Source organism: Aspergillus caelatus, assembly GCF_009193585.1.
Source record: "Aspergillus caelatus strain CBS 763.97 unplaced genomic scaffold BDV27scaffold_84, whole genome shotgun sequence".
Lineage (NCBI taxonomy): Eukaryota > Fungi > Ascomycota > Eurotiomycetes > Eurotiales > Aspergillaceae > Aspergillus > Aspergillus caelatus.
Genome location: NW_022475347.1, coordinates 30,885 through 46,577, shown reverse-complemented (window position 1 = coordinate 46,577; position 15,693 = coordinate 30,885). Strand labels below are relative to the sequence as shown.

The following is a 15,693-nucleotide window of genomic DNA, read 5'->3' as shown; positions in this document are numbered from 1 at the left end:
ATGTGTTAATGATATGTTACGATATACGGTTTGTTTCCAAGGTTGTATAAGGCAGCTGAGCTGCATCTTAACGTTATTTGTATCTATGCTTTTATTCCCTTTCTGTGGGAGTGGTTATGATTATGAGAATGTCCATGCCCTAAGTGCTCACTGATGCGATGCTTTCCTTTTTCCTGCTCAGGCTCATCCTCTTCCTCCTCCAAGGGAGGCCATTCCTCCCATCCATCTTCCCACGCCTGCATCATCTTTTCCTGCTTCTCATCTTTAGATAATCTCTTCTTCTTCATAATGCCCTCCCACATTTTCATCTCCTCATCGTTCAACAAGCATTCGTTTAGCAAGTCCGTAATGGCACTCGTTTCAATTCCTTCCCCAATAAACACGATTTCTTGTCGCCGGTCTCCCCATGGCCCACGAAAGTCGTCCTCAATGGACTTCCTCACATCTGCATCTTCCGGCCAAGCCTCGTCTGGTACCTCGGCAAACCAAGGTCCACCACACCCAATGGTGAGCATGCCACCGGCTTGGCTCCATTCGCCAAATTGATACGGGCGAGTGGCAAGCCAGAAAAAACCTTTGGAGCGTAAAATGGGATGGAAGACAGGGTGAGAGCGTTTGTTTGAGAGAATTTCCTGGGGATCTGGCTGGGGGAAATCTTCCATTTCATCATCTTCGTCCTCCTCGTCCTCGTCTTCAGCTTCATTTCCGTCATCTTCCTCGCTTCCATCATCTTCTTGTGTTTCGACATTCTGGAGGACAATGAATTTGTCATGTATCAAACTGAAAAGTCGCCGCGGATGAAATGGGCGGCGAGCTTTGTACACGAAATTGTTGATACCGTACCTGCTTAATTATTAGACTTGATGGATAGGAAGGAAAGGGGTTAGCAAGCCTCATACTCAATGGTCTCGGGAACAGGGGCCAGCCTTTCCCCATTGCCAGTTTCCCTCTTGGTCATCTCGTGCAAACTCCTCAGCCATCCGGCACCTGATGCCGCTTTGAGAAAGTTGAACCTTCCCGTATCCAATATCTCATTGACATTGACCTTTGAATAGCTTGTTTCAAGCACCTTGGCGTCTGGGTTAAGGAGCTTTAGAAGAGACCTGATCCTCTCGCGAGTCTTCTCGTCAACCGTCTCAATCTTGTTGATGATAATGACGTCCGCGAATTCGATCTGATCCACCATAAGATCAGAAATGGTCCTTTCGTCTTCAGGAATAACCTGTCCGCCATAGCGATCAGAGAGAAATTCCGCTGTGTCGAAATTGGTCAGGAGGTTAAAGGCGTCAATGACGGTAACGGTTGTGTCTAGTTTGGCTAGGTTATGCAGGCCTCCTAATTCGACACTGTTGCTTGGTTAGTCCAACTCATCGTTGATTGTACACATGGAGGATGTGGGAAATAGATACATCTGGTTGAGGATTTTCTTCCCCTCTTCGTCAGCAACGTCTGCCTCGAGCATCGCAGCGCTAAATTCCGCTGTGAAAGTCTCAGCGACCTGCATTGGCTCGCTAATCCCTGTGCTCTCAATCACGACATACTGCACATCGTCCTGCTTCGTAAGTCGGGCTAGTTCTTCTAGCAGGTCTCCGCGTAATGTGCAGCAGATACATCCATTCTGTAGTTGAATGAGGTTTTCCTTTGTTTGGGACACGTGGTGGTTTTTGATGAGGGTTGCGTCTATGTTTAAACTATACGTTCATTAGAAAGGGTTAATGTGCCCTTCGTGCTGGGGTCTCCATTGTGATACTGTGTCAAAGGCGTACCTGCTCATGTCATTAACAACGACAGCAATCTTAAATCCATGGTCCGACTGTAGAATATGTTCCAGGAGAGTTGTCTTTCCGCTACCCTTTTTTACCCTATCATTAGCCTCTTCCTTGCGACACGTAAGGGGGTTATAGATGCTCGTCGTACCAGAAACCCCGAAAGAAGTGTGACCGGAAGTTGTCGACATCCCTTGGCTCCATTGATGTTGTTGGGCACAGGAAAGGCGAGGGTTTCTGGGCCTGAGTTGATCGTCATTCTGGTAGGTTATTGAGTAGTCTCGTAGCATAGGACTAAAGTCACCAAAAAGAGTTAAGAATTAAAAGGAGAAGACTCTCAATCACCAGATCCTATGTACAAATACTTATATACTGGTATACATTCTCACCCCCAAGGTTCACAACTATACATAGAGATATGATTTATAATCGTACCTGCGATTGGTCTATGAGGTTAGGTCTCCATTCCGACTCCAAAGGTACTCCATCCACGCCCTGAAAAACGTCTTGCAAGGTACCTGTATTCGCGACGGGCACAAGGTCCTCACCCATAACCGACCAATTGCAATGATTAATGGACAACTGATGACGAAAACGCTTTACTGTCATTGCCATTGGCTCTAGCAGTTTTTCTTTTCTATACGTGGTAGGTATCGCATGGACGTTAAAAAGAATTTATCGAAGGGTGAGACACGTACCTTGCGGGAACAACCACCCCACCAGGGAAGGACAACAGCGACATTAACGTGGGGATGAAAGGATGGAATGACTTAATTAGGGAAAGGGGAGAGAGAGAGAGCAAAAAGCCAAGGTAGAAAAGAAAGATGTTTGGTAATTGACACTACATGGTCTGAAAACCATATCCTTCGCATGGCTAGTCTACACTTCAGTCGGCTGAAGCCTGACATTCTACCCCAATGTCTCCTTGGACCCCTTCACAGACAATCACCGGTGGGCTTCCAGAAGGACTAGTCAGATCAATGTTCTTCAATTGAATATCCGAGCACACCGCATTTGGCGAACACACAAGGTCGGCCACCACCTTTCCATTCTTCCCGGACGATGTGCCAGAGATATTCTCGAAGAGAATGTTGGTCACATTCACCTGGGAAGGGTACTGGGCACATTCTGCTTCCTCAATATCGAAATAACATTGATCAAGGACGACTGGGGCGTCAGTATTCTCAATGCGGATGTTTTTGTACGTGATGTTATTGATTCGACCATAGCCCACGTCCTGGCCAGCCCACGCTTTAAGACGCGCACCGTTCTATCATTATTAGTAATGACATCGCACCTGGTTCCATCTTCAAGCCAGACTTACCTGCCCATTCAACAAGGTTACATTCTCAATGTACGCGTGTTCAATAATGTCCATTACCCCTGGATACTGTCCGATGCTGCCCATGCTAACCCCATGGGTGTTATTGCACCACAGGTTCTGCACGAAGATGTTGGTGGTGTTTGGCTTGGGCGAGAAGCAATCATCTCCAACGTCGACCCGCGTATTTGTGACCTTCAACCCGTCAACATTAAGCGAGTCGAAGCCGTCGCTATTTTTAGGTAAGGCCTACTTTGCCGGTTAATAAACAGGACGAGGGAAGAGAGAGAGAGGCCCACCGATTTATTCGTAGAAAATGCATGGATGTAAACGTCATCGAATGAGACGTCTTTGGACTGGATGAAAAAATTGGTCCAGCAAGGTGAGTTCAGTTGCGTGATGCCTTCAACAGAAATCCGGGTTGCGTTTTCGGTCAGGAAGAGGATTGGACGATAGTAGTCATTGTCGGGATTCTAATATCATTCATTAGCAAGGTCACTTGACACCTATGATATTCAAGGATTGTACCAGAATTTCCTGCCCTGCAAACTCGTTGTACCATCTCTGGCCGTTTCCGTTCAACAAGCCAGTTCCAAAGATCTTGATATCCTTTCCGCCCCACCGCCAAAACGTAATGGATTTCTGGAAATCATAATAGAAATTGTTCTCTTGCCAGTAGGAGACATCATCCGTGAACTGTTACATCAGCGGGCTTGTTACAAAACATGGCTTCAGACACCAAAGAATACATACCTTCAATTCTCCATCCAGTTGCACCTCAATATCGTCTAAGAAGGTCAGGTCAAGTTTTCTACCAATCACATACTTCTCCCCTTTCTTGAGAAGAAGTCGTCCCCCATGGTTAGCATGCTTGATGCCCCAAAGGAAGTCCCTCGATACATCATCGGTATCGTTCCGGGAAGGTCGAATAGTTATTGTGCGACGGTCATGATACTTGTCATGGTGGCCACCAACACGCTCTAAGCCCCTTTTGTCGCTCTCAGAGATGATCTGTGCTCCAGGGATAAGCTGGTCAACCGCGATGCTGCTCACGGCGCTCACAAAGAGAGTTGCAAGGAAGAACTTCATGCTGCTGTTAATTGATTTGATCCGTAGAGCTCAGAGATTGTACACCCTTGACGTCCGGAGACAGGCCCCTTTTATACGACTCATTATTTCAATCGCTTCTATCACCCAAGCCACCAAGTAAATCACACCTCAAGGAACCCAACGAGAAGTTTCTCCGCCTGTAGGATAGCTCCGTTTCTGACTTCATCTGTGTCCAAGATATCAGGCTCCACCTCTGGGATTATCGTGCCATCGAATGCTTCCCCACATCGCGGGGGAATATGATCACAATGCGATGTCGAGATATCTGGGGGTCCGGGGTATAGTTTGTTATGGAGCTCTGGACTAGCCAGAATTTCGCCGGGTGGGAGGGATTTTATACTTCCACCAATCGGATATTCTTCATACCACACAGTTGCAAATGAAGTACCAGCCTGAGCGTGAGATCACTAGACATTATGGGAGATCAAGCTTTGTACCAATGCCGTTAATTTGTTGGTTTGTGGCCTTCTATCACTTTTCCTAGAGGGGGATGGCTTTGGCAATCAGGGCGATTACTATTAATTGACTGTCGTCAGCGAATACGTCTCACCAACCAACCAAAAGCGAGGAGAAGGGAGAGTGGAGACACTATAAAGACAATTAAATATCAAAGATGAGTATGAAAATAAGTATAAATGGCCTTAACAAAAAAAAATTCGAAGACGCCTTGGCTGTGTATCTCAAACACCTTCACGGGACGATTCAGGTACCATTCTAAATCCTAACTAGGCAAATAATTACAACATGGAGCCGACGAATATCGGAAGTTCTACTCTGTATTTTGGCCAGACCAGCGCCCCATATCCATAGAAGATCATTTCCTTCAACATATCACAGCCCCACAATCCGAAAGTGATCTAATTTCCTGGACTCAATGGAAAGTTCAAGAAACTCGTATCGACCTCCACTTATCCGAAGCTGGTCAACAGATCTGCATTGTGATTTCCAGTAATCTTTGGTCCTTGGTCCTTGGTGGTACCGAGGGAACCATTCAAGATACATACATATGTTCATACGTACCCTGGGACTGGTAATGGCGGAAACGTTGTCTTAATAATTGAAGACGAAGATTTCTGAAATTGAGTACGATCACAGTTTCTTCGAGGCAAACCAAAAACCGGTGAAGCAGCAAATATTGCCCGACCACCAAAAGAACGAACGAACAAAGCTCAGTTTGAGAGACTCAATGTGCTTATAGCAGAGCCCGAACGCCAGCCGCGACACCGTATACCATAGTCCAATGCGGTTAATAATATCATTGGACACACCCGCGTGAAGAGCGACAAGGACTAGGCAGATCAGTATGTATCTAGGTCAAATCACCATGTTGGGCAAGGACCATACTTGCAGCTACGAATAACGGGTAATGCTCCGCTGAATTGGCCATAATGGCTTCCTGCCGCTTGAGTCGATTCAAGGTTTGCCGTGTGATCTTGCCTGATTGCACAGCTGCCTCTCCAAATGTGGCAAGGTCTTCACGAGGGGCCTGGTTGTGATCGATACCGAGCTTCAACTTCTCCCGCCGCGTGCTAAATACGCCAAATGAGATGAGCCAGTTGACCAGCAGATAGGCCACGGCATGGTTGGAGGCCTGTTCCCCGGGAGCAGCCCGAAGACCAAGAGTGGTCAGGACGGTCCTGTTGGTGTTAACATTGCAGCGAACTTGCAGAGTGACATATATTAATTCAGAGCATTCCACACTCACGACATGCTGAGCATATACAAGTTCTCTTCTATCAAAGTTTGGAGTTTGGTTTCGGAGGGGTATCTAGTATGATTTAGGGTAGGTAGGGAGGAAGAGTGGCCCTTTTAACAAGAACAACAACAACAATAACAACAATGCTAAAAGCGGGCCAGTGACATCGATGACTCATCAAGCGTCCAGCGCACGTGCGTCAACTAACAAGTAAACCATTCATGTGCGTTCACGAGAACATTCAAAATCCTGCGAAAAAGTCTATATTCCATAATTCCGGAAATCCGTAATCAGCCGAGTCAAACAGGTTACCAAAGTCGAGTGGCTGGTCGCTAACTGTTAGTCCGCCAAGGTAGATAGAGTATAGGGTGAGGATATCCTTACGGAAACAGAAGCTGACTCGTAGGGAACCAACGCAGGATCAAACGGTATCTCAGGAGCCGCAGAGTTCAAGCTAGGTGTTAAGGTATCCGGCTATATCTGAATTAGTAGGAGCCAGCGCACGAGACATGGTATATTTACCACAACGGGACCTTCTTCTCTTCGGATATCGATCCATGCTTTCCCCCGAATCAGCCGTTCACAGTCCTTTATGGATTTTGCAGCAACCTGTTCGACCTTTCTGAAGGCATCCTCTCCATTCAGGCGCGCTTTGACGGATGCGAGAGCCATTGCAAGGAAAATAAATGCCTTGCACCCTTTCCCCCTTGGCGAAATTCGGCTGCCAAAGGTGTCCAGCGTATGCTCTACGGCACGGACTAAGACATCCTGCTGGGACCGTACCAAGTCATTCAGCGAACTTAGTGAGCTAAGCTGGCCAGGAGGCTGTTTCGATGACGAGAATTCGCTGGCTTGGAGGGAAACCTCCACACAGACGGTGATCGCAGCGTGGAAAAATTCGTCGCGAAACATCCCGCCACTGAGCTGTCCTAGATGTGGACATGCTTGTGCCTCTGGGAGGCTAACAGCGGGAGCATCTAACTGAGAAAGCATTTCCAGAGATGACTCGAGACAAATCTTTCGTGAATAGGAAAATTTGGGCGACAATTGCACACTGAGAGAGAATGGACGGTGAAGAACAAGTAAAAACCGGACCATGATGAACACTAAGAACGACCTCGTGAACTGCAGGCTCTCAGTGGAAATGGATGTGGACGCGTTATCAGGGAACAGCGCCAAGACATTATCCCGGTACTGAACCAGTTGTTCGCTCAGGCGCAATGCCTCGTCATAAGACAAAGCGAATTTCAAACTATTGACTAACTTTGCTACTCGAACACGCAACGGCAACGACCGCGACAGCAGAACCTGGAAACTGCTGCGTGTTATCATCGCTGCATCCTTCGGGATAACGTCCTCTGTCAGATCTTCCGTCAAGTCTTCATCTTCATAGTTTGATGGTGGGTCACAATCATATTCGTCTAAGTCGATTGAAGGAGGCATACCTCCGTCCAAGGCTGACTGTAGATCCAGCTCCAAGATGGTAGCCCACAGACGGCGACGCATCTCAGCCCAAAACCTAGTCATCTTTGGAAAGCGCGCGGGGTTTCGGTGCAACCCTATCATCATGGCCGAGCGGATCAAAGAGCCTGATGAGATCCAAACAACATCCCCATCTGTGGCGTCAGCCTGGCGTGCGAGGATCAAGATACACTGGATCTGCAGCATGTTGAAGTCAATCGTTGAGCTAACGTTAATGGACGAGATCCAAGATTGAACTGCCATAATCCACCCTCCTGCCGCACTATGCAAAGTGTCTTTCTCATTGAGCCTCGTTGTTGGACTAAAGAAGCAGCTGCTGGCAGCCATCACCGCCAGAAGTTTGGCAATAAAGGCCATATCGGTAGTTTCGGTACCAGCCCAGTATGTCTCATATTGCTTGAGAAATGTCGGAACGTGCAAGATTCGATATGTCGTTTCAAAGGTGGACAAATACAAGTTGACTAGCTCATCGGCGACTCTCCGATGCGGGAGCATCTCTTCCAGCGTGAAAGCCTTCTCACGGTATGCCCTCTGATGATCTTGCTTCTCTCGGGATAGCATTTCGCCCCTGAACTTTTTCAATTTGAGATATTCCGGGCTTTTCGACTTCTTCTGCAAGCGTCGGTCTTGAAAGTAGGAGGCCACATCTTTGAACTGTAGTTGTTTAGCACGAGAACGTTGCGCGATTCGTGGCCACTTACAAATGAAAAAGATAGTGCCGAATGACAACGTCCACAATATCTGGTCTTCCCATTTTTCCCCCTAAAACATGCTCGCCCTGGTAGATACTTGACGTCCTCACTGAGAAGTAAAGAATCCGAAGTTATCCGGGGCGCGTAGTCTGACACAGATTCGCACGCCGAACTGTCCGGCGTTTGGATCGACCCGGCTCTGGACAATGCACTTTCCAACACCTGCACGCGATGTCGGAGTTCTTGCACTTCCTCAGGGCGCCCTTTGGGCTTGGTGATTCGGTTTGTAGACTGGTGCCGCGAGTCAAAGACGTAGAGCCCACTATGGGCTGGACTGGTGTGATTACTGGGCATATTGGCCCGGTCGGAAACGGTGCGAATCGGTCGAGTCTCCAACGGCTGGCCCGACGCGGGTCCGGAGTAAACGCAGAGGTCGGGGGTCTTCGACTTGACGCACTGCGAGCACGGTAAGGCTCGATCGCATTTGAGCTTGCGGCGTCTGCAAACGGTACAAGAAAGAGCCGGTCGGCGCCGTCGGGGTACTAAAATCGAGTCCGGTGATGTTGACGTTTGTTCGTTATGATTTCCTGATTCGCGATCTTCGTACATATTGGCGGTGGGCGTCTATCGCGTGAACATTTGTTGGTTCAAGTAAGAGATATCTCAGTATTGCGGAGGGGATATACGTTAAGATATCGGCACCTAAGAGAGAGAAAAGGGATAGTCGGTGTCAAATCCAACACACATTATCAGATTAATGATTATACTATAATAATAGTAACCAAGAAGAAGAAACCTTTCTTTCCGATGGCCTGATCATCTATTATGAAGTCACGATCGGAGCAAAATCCACCTTCGGCCTTACGCTTTTGGGCCAAATCCGGAGATAAGCGGCTCGGGGAATCCCACTCAAGTAATTATCACCGGCTTCCGGTCTCTTCCAACCTGAGGCAGTTCAAAGACAGATGCCTGATCTGGAATACTAGTATATCATGGATTGATTCCATGTTCTCCTAGTTCGTAATGTCCCTCGAACAATGTGATGATATCTTTGCTCTGAGCCCATGGGAAGTTTTTGGTATCCCTACTCACTCCTTTCCTAATGCTTGGGATAGGTGAATACTCGCGTTTTTAGTTAAAGGTATATAATACAAAGAGGTTCCCTGGCTGATGAATCATGATGATCCATGGCAAACCCTATGGCTTCGTAGCAAGGTCTCAGTATTCATACCAGGAGGCTCTAGCCTCTTCCACGGTTTGATATTATGTTTATATACTTCACTGTATCAATATGAACAGATAAACTCATCGAATACCTTACTTACGCCCCAAGAAAGGCTTCATCACAGATCGCACATACACAAGAACATAGACCATCAAATAGTTCGAGATCACGAATGCCAAGAAAATGCCGAAGTACGGCCAAATCTTCGACGAGTCCAAGCCAATATTAGACAGATACTAGGCAGTATCGTTAGTTTGACGGTTATATTGAATCGGCCATGATTGTCATCCACCCAAAGAAAGTCGCGAGGGAAAAAAATAAAATAAAAAAATAAAAAAAGACAGGACCACTTACATCATCTCCATGGCTATACTTGCAATATCCGCATTTGCTTGTGTCATCTGGGTTGGAAAGGTAGCCTACGCCGTGCTCTGCAAGCCACGGGCCTGCATACTCTCCACAAGTCATGTTTGGCGGGGTTTCAAAAATTGTTAATTCGCTGCTGTCGCAGAGGACGGGCATACCACGTAGGACAGCCGTTAGGACACCTCCAATCCAATAAGTGAAGGGTGTGGCATAGTACATGGTGTACTTCCAGAACACGGGCATGTTCTCGTGGGGTTGAAGGATACCGTTGAACAGCTCGCACATGATGATGAAGAATGGCATGAGGGTCGCAGCCACCATAGAGTCAGCGCTGTGGTCATCTGTCAGCACGGAGTCTACCATTAATTATCCCAGTTGTAAGCATGCTCACCTCAGCGCTGCAATCCATTGGCCCCAAGACGTGGCAAACAGGAAGAACAAGAAGAACATCAAGAAACTATATCCGGCTGCAAAGCCCAGGGGGAGTCCGACAATGAAATAATAGAGTACATAGAATATCACAGCGCTGATAACGGCGTACGGAATCTCAGATACGATTTGCGCTGTACAAAATGCAACCCATCCATAGACACCGCTAGGACCTTCGCGTGCCTTCCATATATCGCGATTCATGATAAACCGCATAGATATGGCGTTGATGAACTCAGGTACCAACATCAGAACCAAGAAGCATGAGAAGGCCTTAGATTGCAGATCGGTTGAGCTGTTCCCAATCTGCAGATAAGTGAGACCGTTAATCAGAGCGTGGAGGAACGACGCATAGAGCCGGGAGTAGGGATATTCCGGGCTTCGCCAGAACTGCCGCAAAGTACGTTTGGTTAAGAGGCCCACCTGGCGGTGAAGTGGCGGCTTGGAGAGTTCCTTTGCATCTCGAGAGACACCAGCCTTAACTCCTTTACTCCGGATGTCGCATATGTCTTTCTTGACCATATCGGCTTCCGCGGATCGGTTCCATACGTCAGCCCAGTTGACTTGGTGCGCGGTGTCTTTCATGCCCCCAACGACAACTTCGATCAAGTAGTCTGCTGCGTTGGTCACATTCTCTGGCTTGTACCCATTCTTCGAGAAATATTCAAAGATCGAACAGCCGGACTCCCCTACTTCCCCAAAGTAATAGGTACTTCCACCAGGACTGAGGGCCAAGACTCGATCAAACTCCTCGAATTGCTGTTGATTTGCCTGGTGAATGGTACAAAGAATAGCCAGTCCCTGGTCTGCCAACCGTCTCAGCAAAGCAACAATGCTAGAAGCACCCTGGCTATCAAGTCCACTGGTCGGCTCATCCAGGAAGAGTAGCAACTCAGGCCTCGCACAAAGCTCCACTCCAATAGTGACCCGTTTCTTCTTTTCGATATCTAAAGAGCCGATGAGGGCATTCTGCAACTCGATCAAGTCAAGTGTCTCAATGACTGTGTTTACGTACGAGAGTTTGTCTGTATCAGGCACCTCCGGGTTCTGGCGCAGCAGCGCTGAAAATTCAAGCGCCTCGCGAACAGTGCTACTCTCATCGTGAATATCCATTTGCTGGCAGTACCCGATCTGACGGTTAAATGACTCATCAACAGCCTGTCCGTCGACGTACATTGTGCCCGTCAATTTCCCAGAATTTGGTCGCCGAGTCAGGGCAGTCAATACTGTAGTCGTTAGCAGGGGAACATGGATTAGAAGGAAGTAAACAGAGCCTTACGCGTTGATTTTCCCGCTCCAGAGGCACCAACCAGAGCTGTCAGGGTTCCGGGCTTGCAGTAGCCACTCACTCCATTCAGCAGCTTTCGTGTCTCCTTCCCAACTTGGACAAACAGCTCCAAATTATCCCAAGTAAATGTAGACATTGTTCCGGTGATGGCTTGGCCGGACTTTTCAAAACTGTTTGCTGCAGCAGGGAGGGTTACATCGCGGTGGACAGGGTTGCTTTCTTCATCCAATCCTCCCCTGTGGGTTCGTCTTGAATTTCTCCGCGACTTCTTATACTGTATGGGGCCCGCACTGTCCGGCTCCCATTCCATGATTTCACTTAACCAGCAAGTACAGATGATGTAGACCACGGTGAAGAGACACAATATTCCAAAATTGCGCCAGACATGACCAAAAGAAAAGCCGTATTGGGCTGCTAAATAGTCGTCGCCGTTCACGATAGTCGTTCCGATCTGACTTCCCGGATAGCCGCAAGTCTGATATGCAATATCGGTATAGTTGGCACCCGAAGGGACAACAGATTCTGGTGCGCAAGTGAAGTTGGAATTGTGAAATTCCGCTGCCATCATTGCCTCGTAAGTGTAAAGAGCTGGAGTAGTATACTAAAGAGTGGAATGAGCCTCGAGCACAATCTGGGATCCCTCTGGATTTCTTACCGCTATCCAACCAACCCAAGGAACGTCTTTTATCATCCTGTCTACTGAGAGGACATAGCCACCAAAAACTATGCAGAACAGTACAGATACACCACAGTACCGCAAAGCAACTTCAAAGTTAGAAGACGCCGCGGCGAACAATCGGAACTGAGCCGTTAAACAGATGGTACATAGATAGATGAACAAGAAGTCAATCCAAAAAGCCCCGGCCTGGTTAAACAGTTAGTGAGAGTTTTCATCCCAGACACAGAAGAGCAACCTACATCGGACCGCAAGCCAGACAAAAAGTAGACCACGATCAAATACAGAAACGTGATCACCGCCGCTATGAGGAAATCGGTGATGACTCTGGCCAAGCATACAGCACTGGGTCGAACAAACGCAAACTTCTTTTGACGGCTGAGAATATCCCGCCCTTGCATTGCTTCTTCCAATTCGGACATCTGGAGCCACGCGAGCAGGATGGAGGAGTAGAAAATGACTCCTCCCCGAGAGTACATCCCTGCAGTAGTCTGCGGCTGGCTATAGAACATGGAACCAACCAGCAACCCATAGACAACAGACGATATGATCTTGATATATAAAGGAGACATATGTCCCCGGATTTGCCACAGTTGTCGCTTTGCACAAAGCACAACCTGTCGGAACACGGAGATCGTATACGGGGATTTAGGAGAGACAAAACGGGACTTGTCTGTCTGTATAGCCTTCTTAAAGTCTTCCAGACTTCCATCGTCCGAATCAGTCTGCGAGCACCGAACACTTTTTCCGCCAAGGCGTTGGTCCTCATAGCGCTGTACATCATACTGGACCTTCTGATAGGCTGGGCTTTTGCGGAATGTTTCCTCCAGCTCAATGGGTCCCTTAGGGGCTCGGGTCTCCCAACCCGGTCGGAACCTGCGTCTCTCAGGCACTGTTATGCTCGTTAAGAAGTCCGAGATTGTCTGCATCTCAGCACACGCGTAACCTAAGTCTTCAAAGTAACGCTTTGCTTCCCGAGCTGGGCCTTGGTAGAGCATGCGCCCTTCGTCAATCAAAAGAACCTTATCAACCAGGTCGTAAATGGCGTCTGATGCTTGATACAGTGTCATTAGCGTAGCCTTACCGCATGTATCAGTCATGATTCGGAGACTACGAGCATAGTCCAAAGCGGATGAAGCGTCAAGTCCCCTGGTGGAATTATCCCAACATGAAACAGAAGAATCCGTTGCGAGGGACTCAATGATTGAGATACGCTTGCGTTCTCCACCAGAAACACCCCGAATGTATTCGTTACCGACCAGTGTATTCATCGTGTGGGACATACCGAACACGCGGCCATAGATTTCAAGGTAACGAGAAATCCGGTCTTGGTATCTCTGGGGTGTCTTACTCTGGAGTGCAAACTCCAGCGTCTGCTGCACTGTAAGTGTAGGGAAATGTACATCGTCTTCTGGGACATAGGCCACTTGGCCACGATAGTGCTTTTTAACCTCTTCTAGGCTGAGACCAGAGTAGTCCAAAGACCCTGTTACTCCGAGGAACGAAGAGTGATGGCCGGCAATTGTTCGAAGAAATGTCGAGCAACCAGCTCCCGGTCGTCCCAGCACCCTGACGAGTCGTGAGTCTGAGAACATATTCCTCGGTACATTGCCATACAGACGTAGGTGTACTTACAGCATGATCTCACCACTTCGAACGGCGCCTGAGAAATCGCGAATCAACGGACGTCCGCTCTGTGGTTCCTTCCTAGAAAGCCAGGGCTGAATAGTCCACTCATAGACATCTTGGAATGTCAATGTGCGCCACAGTGCCGTTCCCAAGGTTTTGACATCGGTGTGCTCTTCCCCATCCCCCCAAGTTGATAGCGATTGAAAGCAAACTCCGAGGTTCGACTTTTTCCGGCCGGCTTGCAACTCTGCTTCTAAAAACTTGTCAAAGGAAGAATGCGGCTCAGGATAACCTTGTTGGGGGTTATGATGGCTAATCTCAGTCAAGGTCCGACGGATCTCCGCGATAGCATCTTCATCGTCGTGAGACAAGTACACCCGAGGAGAGGATACTGTATCAGAGGGACTCTCAGCTTCATGATTAGCAGCCAGAGGGGTACCCCCATGTGGGTGAGCGTGAAGATGGGCCGGCATGGTAGGTCCACGGCCTTTCTTAAGCCTGGTGCCTCGCAAGGAATGACTAATGTAGAGAAATCAACTTTGATGTATTCTAACCATCGCACACGAAGACCGATTTATATACCAGACGGCGTGACTCGACTACAGGCAGCACCAGTTTACAGTTCTCGTGTGCTAGATTAAAGAGGAAGCCAAGCTTCACTACCCTAAGGCCATTGGACGTCATATAAGACAGTTCTTTCGGTTTTTGTAAGCAAATGTTGCAAAGAGATTCGATGATCATCTCTCCAGGGCCCCACCATTTTAGGTGTCGCAAAAGAAAATTACTCGCACCGTATGGCTACATAAGGATTGATTGGCCAGTAAGGCCGGAGAAGGCAAAATCTCGGCATACTACTACTAGTAGAATAGAGGGTATTTTCCGAGTAGGGCAGTTCGCTAGAGATGAATGAATCATGGGTGCCAGTGCTAGCTGGGAACCTGGAATTTTACCCTAGCGTTCCAGACTTCTCCGACGGTTAAACTATTGTCTTCATTGGCAGCAAAAAAGGGCAGCCAAGATGCGCCGATCCACTTTTCCCATCTTGTACTTATTGTGTAAAAAAAGTCCGACTACTGCATATCTTGAGCCCCACCTCTCGAGTATCCACTGTCTTCAAGGGTGAAGTACTACTGTAGTCTGCGGTAGTACTCCATACCCAGTATGCTATACCCCAAGCTTAACGTTAGAAAAGAAATGCTCTAGTAGGATTATATAGATAGAAATTTGGTAGTTTTGCTATAGTACATGTCCCTATAACTTCTTGTAGTGTTCGTAGTAATAGGCCCAGGACTACTTCCTAAGTTAGGGGTCAGCACGTTCTCCAATAGGATCCCACCACCCAGTTGGTGCTTTTCCTCTTCTCAATTTTACCTGAACGGGATTGGTGGCCACCAGTCTTTACCCTTTACGGCAAATCTTTCGCCAAGATGGACCCCAATCCGGATTCTTCTTTTCTTGCTACAGCCGGAAAATTAATCAGCGAAGAATAAAATGAAAGAAAATAATAAAATGAAATAAGATAAAGGAGACAGAGAATAATACCTATATTTTGAGATGAGTCATCTTTATTAGCAAACACTTTTCTTTTTGAACTGTAGTCGACGTCATTAATCCATGTCTCATGATTCATAATGGCCTTGCTTCAGTGCTGGCCATCAACCGCAATACTATCTTGACCATACCGCCAAGTAGCTCCATACTATACAATCTATATGATTCCACTCACTGGCCTAGTGTAAATGTAACTACACATATCACAAGTCCTAAATCCATATCAACTTCCCTGGTAGGATACGCATCCCCGCTGTACGGAGCTACTTTGCCCCGTTTAAGGATCGTGGTCTAGTCACTATGTACGTATTGAACGGCTCCAACCCTGTATAGATACCAAATGCATAGTCAATAACATTCTATGTTGTCCATAACCATCAGTCACAGCAAAGTCTCCGTCATATATTGCCTCACATCTCGCAACTGCTGTCCCTCCAACCTAAAACTCTCCTTCACTGGCAT

General features: G+C 47.7%; 2 protein-coding genes across 2 annotated transcripts; both read right to left on the bottom strand.

The window, feature by feature from the left end:
- Positions 1-83: 83 nt before the first annotated feature.
- BDV27DRAFT_172179 (CobW domain protein) lies at positions 84-4,225 on the bottom strand (the record flags this gene model as incomplete). Its single annotated transcript, XM_032075788.1, has 9 exons — positions 3,841-4,225; positions 3,616-3,783; positions 3,387-3,560; positions 3,091-3,336; positions 2,680-3,036; positions 1,767-1,852; positions 1,410-1,691; positions 900-1,346; positions 84-843 (listed from the first exon to the last, which is right to left on the bottom strand). Exons 1-9 carry the CDS (start codon positions 4,174-4,176, stop codon positions 84-86), a joined length of 2,856 nt encoding a protein of 951 aa, XP_031927747.1. The 5' UTR covers positions 4,177-4,225.
- A 1,061-nt stretch (positions 4,226-5,286) lies between these two features.
- BDV27DRAFT_145080 (uncharacterized protein) lies at positions 5,287-14,153 on the bottom strand (the record flags this gene model as incomplete). Its single annotated transcript, XM_032070355.1, has 10 exons — positions 5,287-5,486; positions 5,542-5,965; positions 6,416-8,029; positions 8,077-8,691; positions 9,442-9,528; positions 9,647-9,989; positions 10,050-11,313; positions 11,367-11,976; positions 12,393-13,620; positions 13,687-14,153. The coding sequence occupies 10 exons, from the start codon at positions 14,151-14,153 to the stop codon at positions 5,287-5,289; spliced, it is 6,852 nt and encodes a 2,283-aa protein (XP_031927746.1).
- Positions 14,154-15,693: the final 1,540 nt, after the last annotated feature.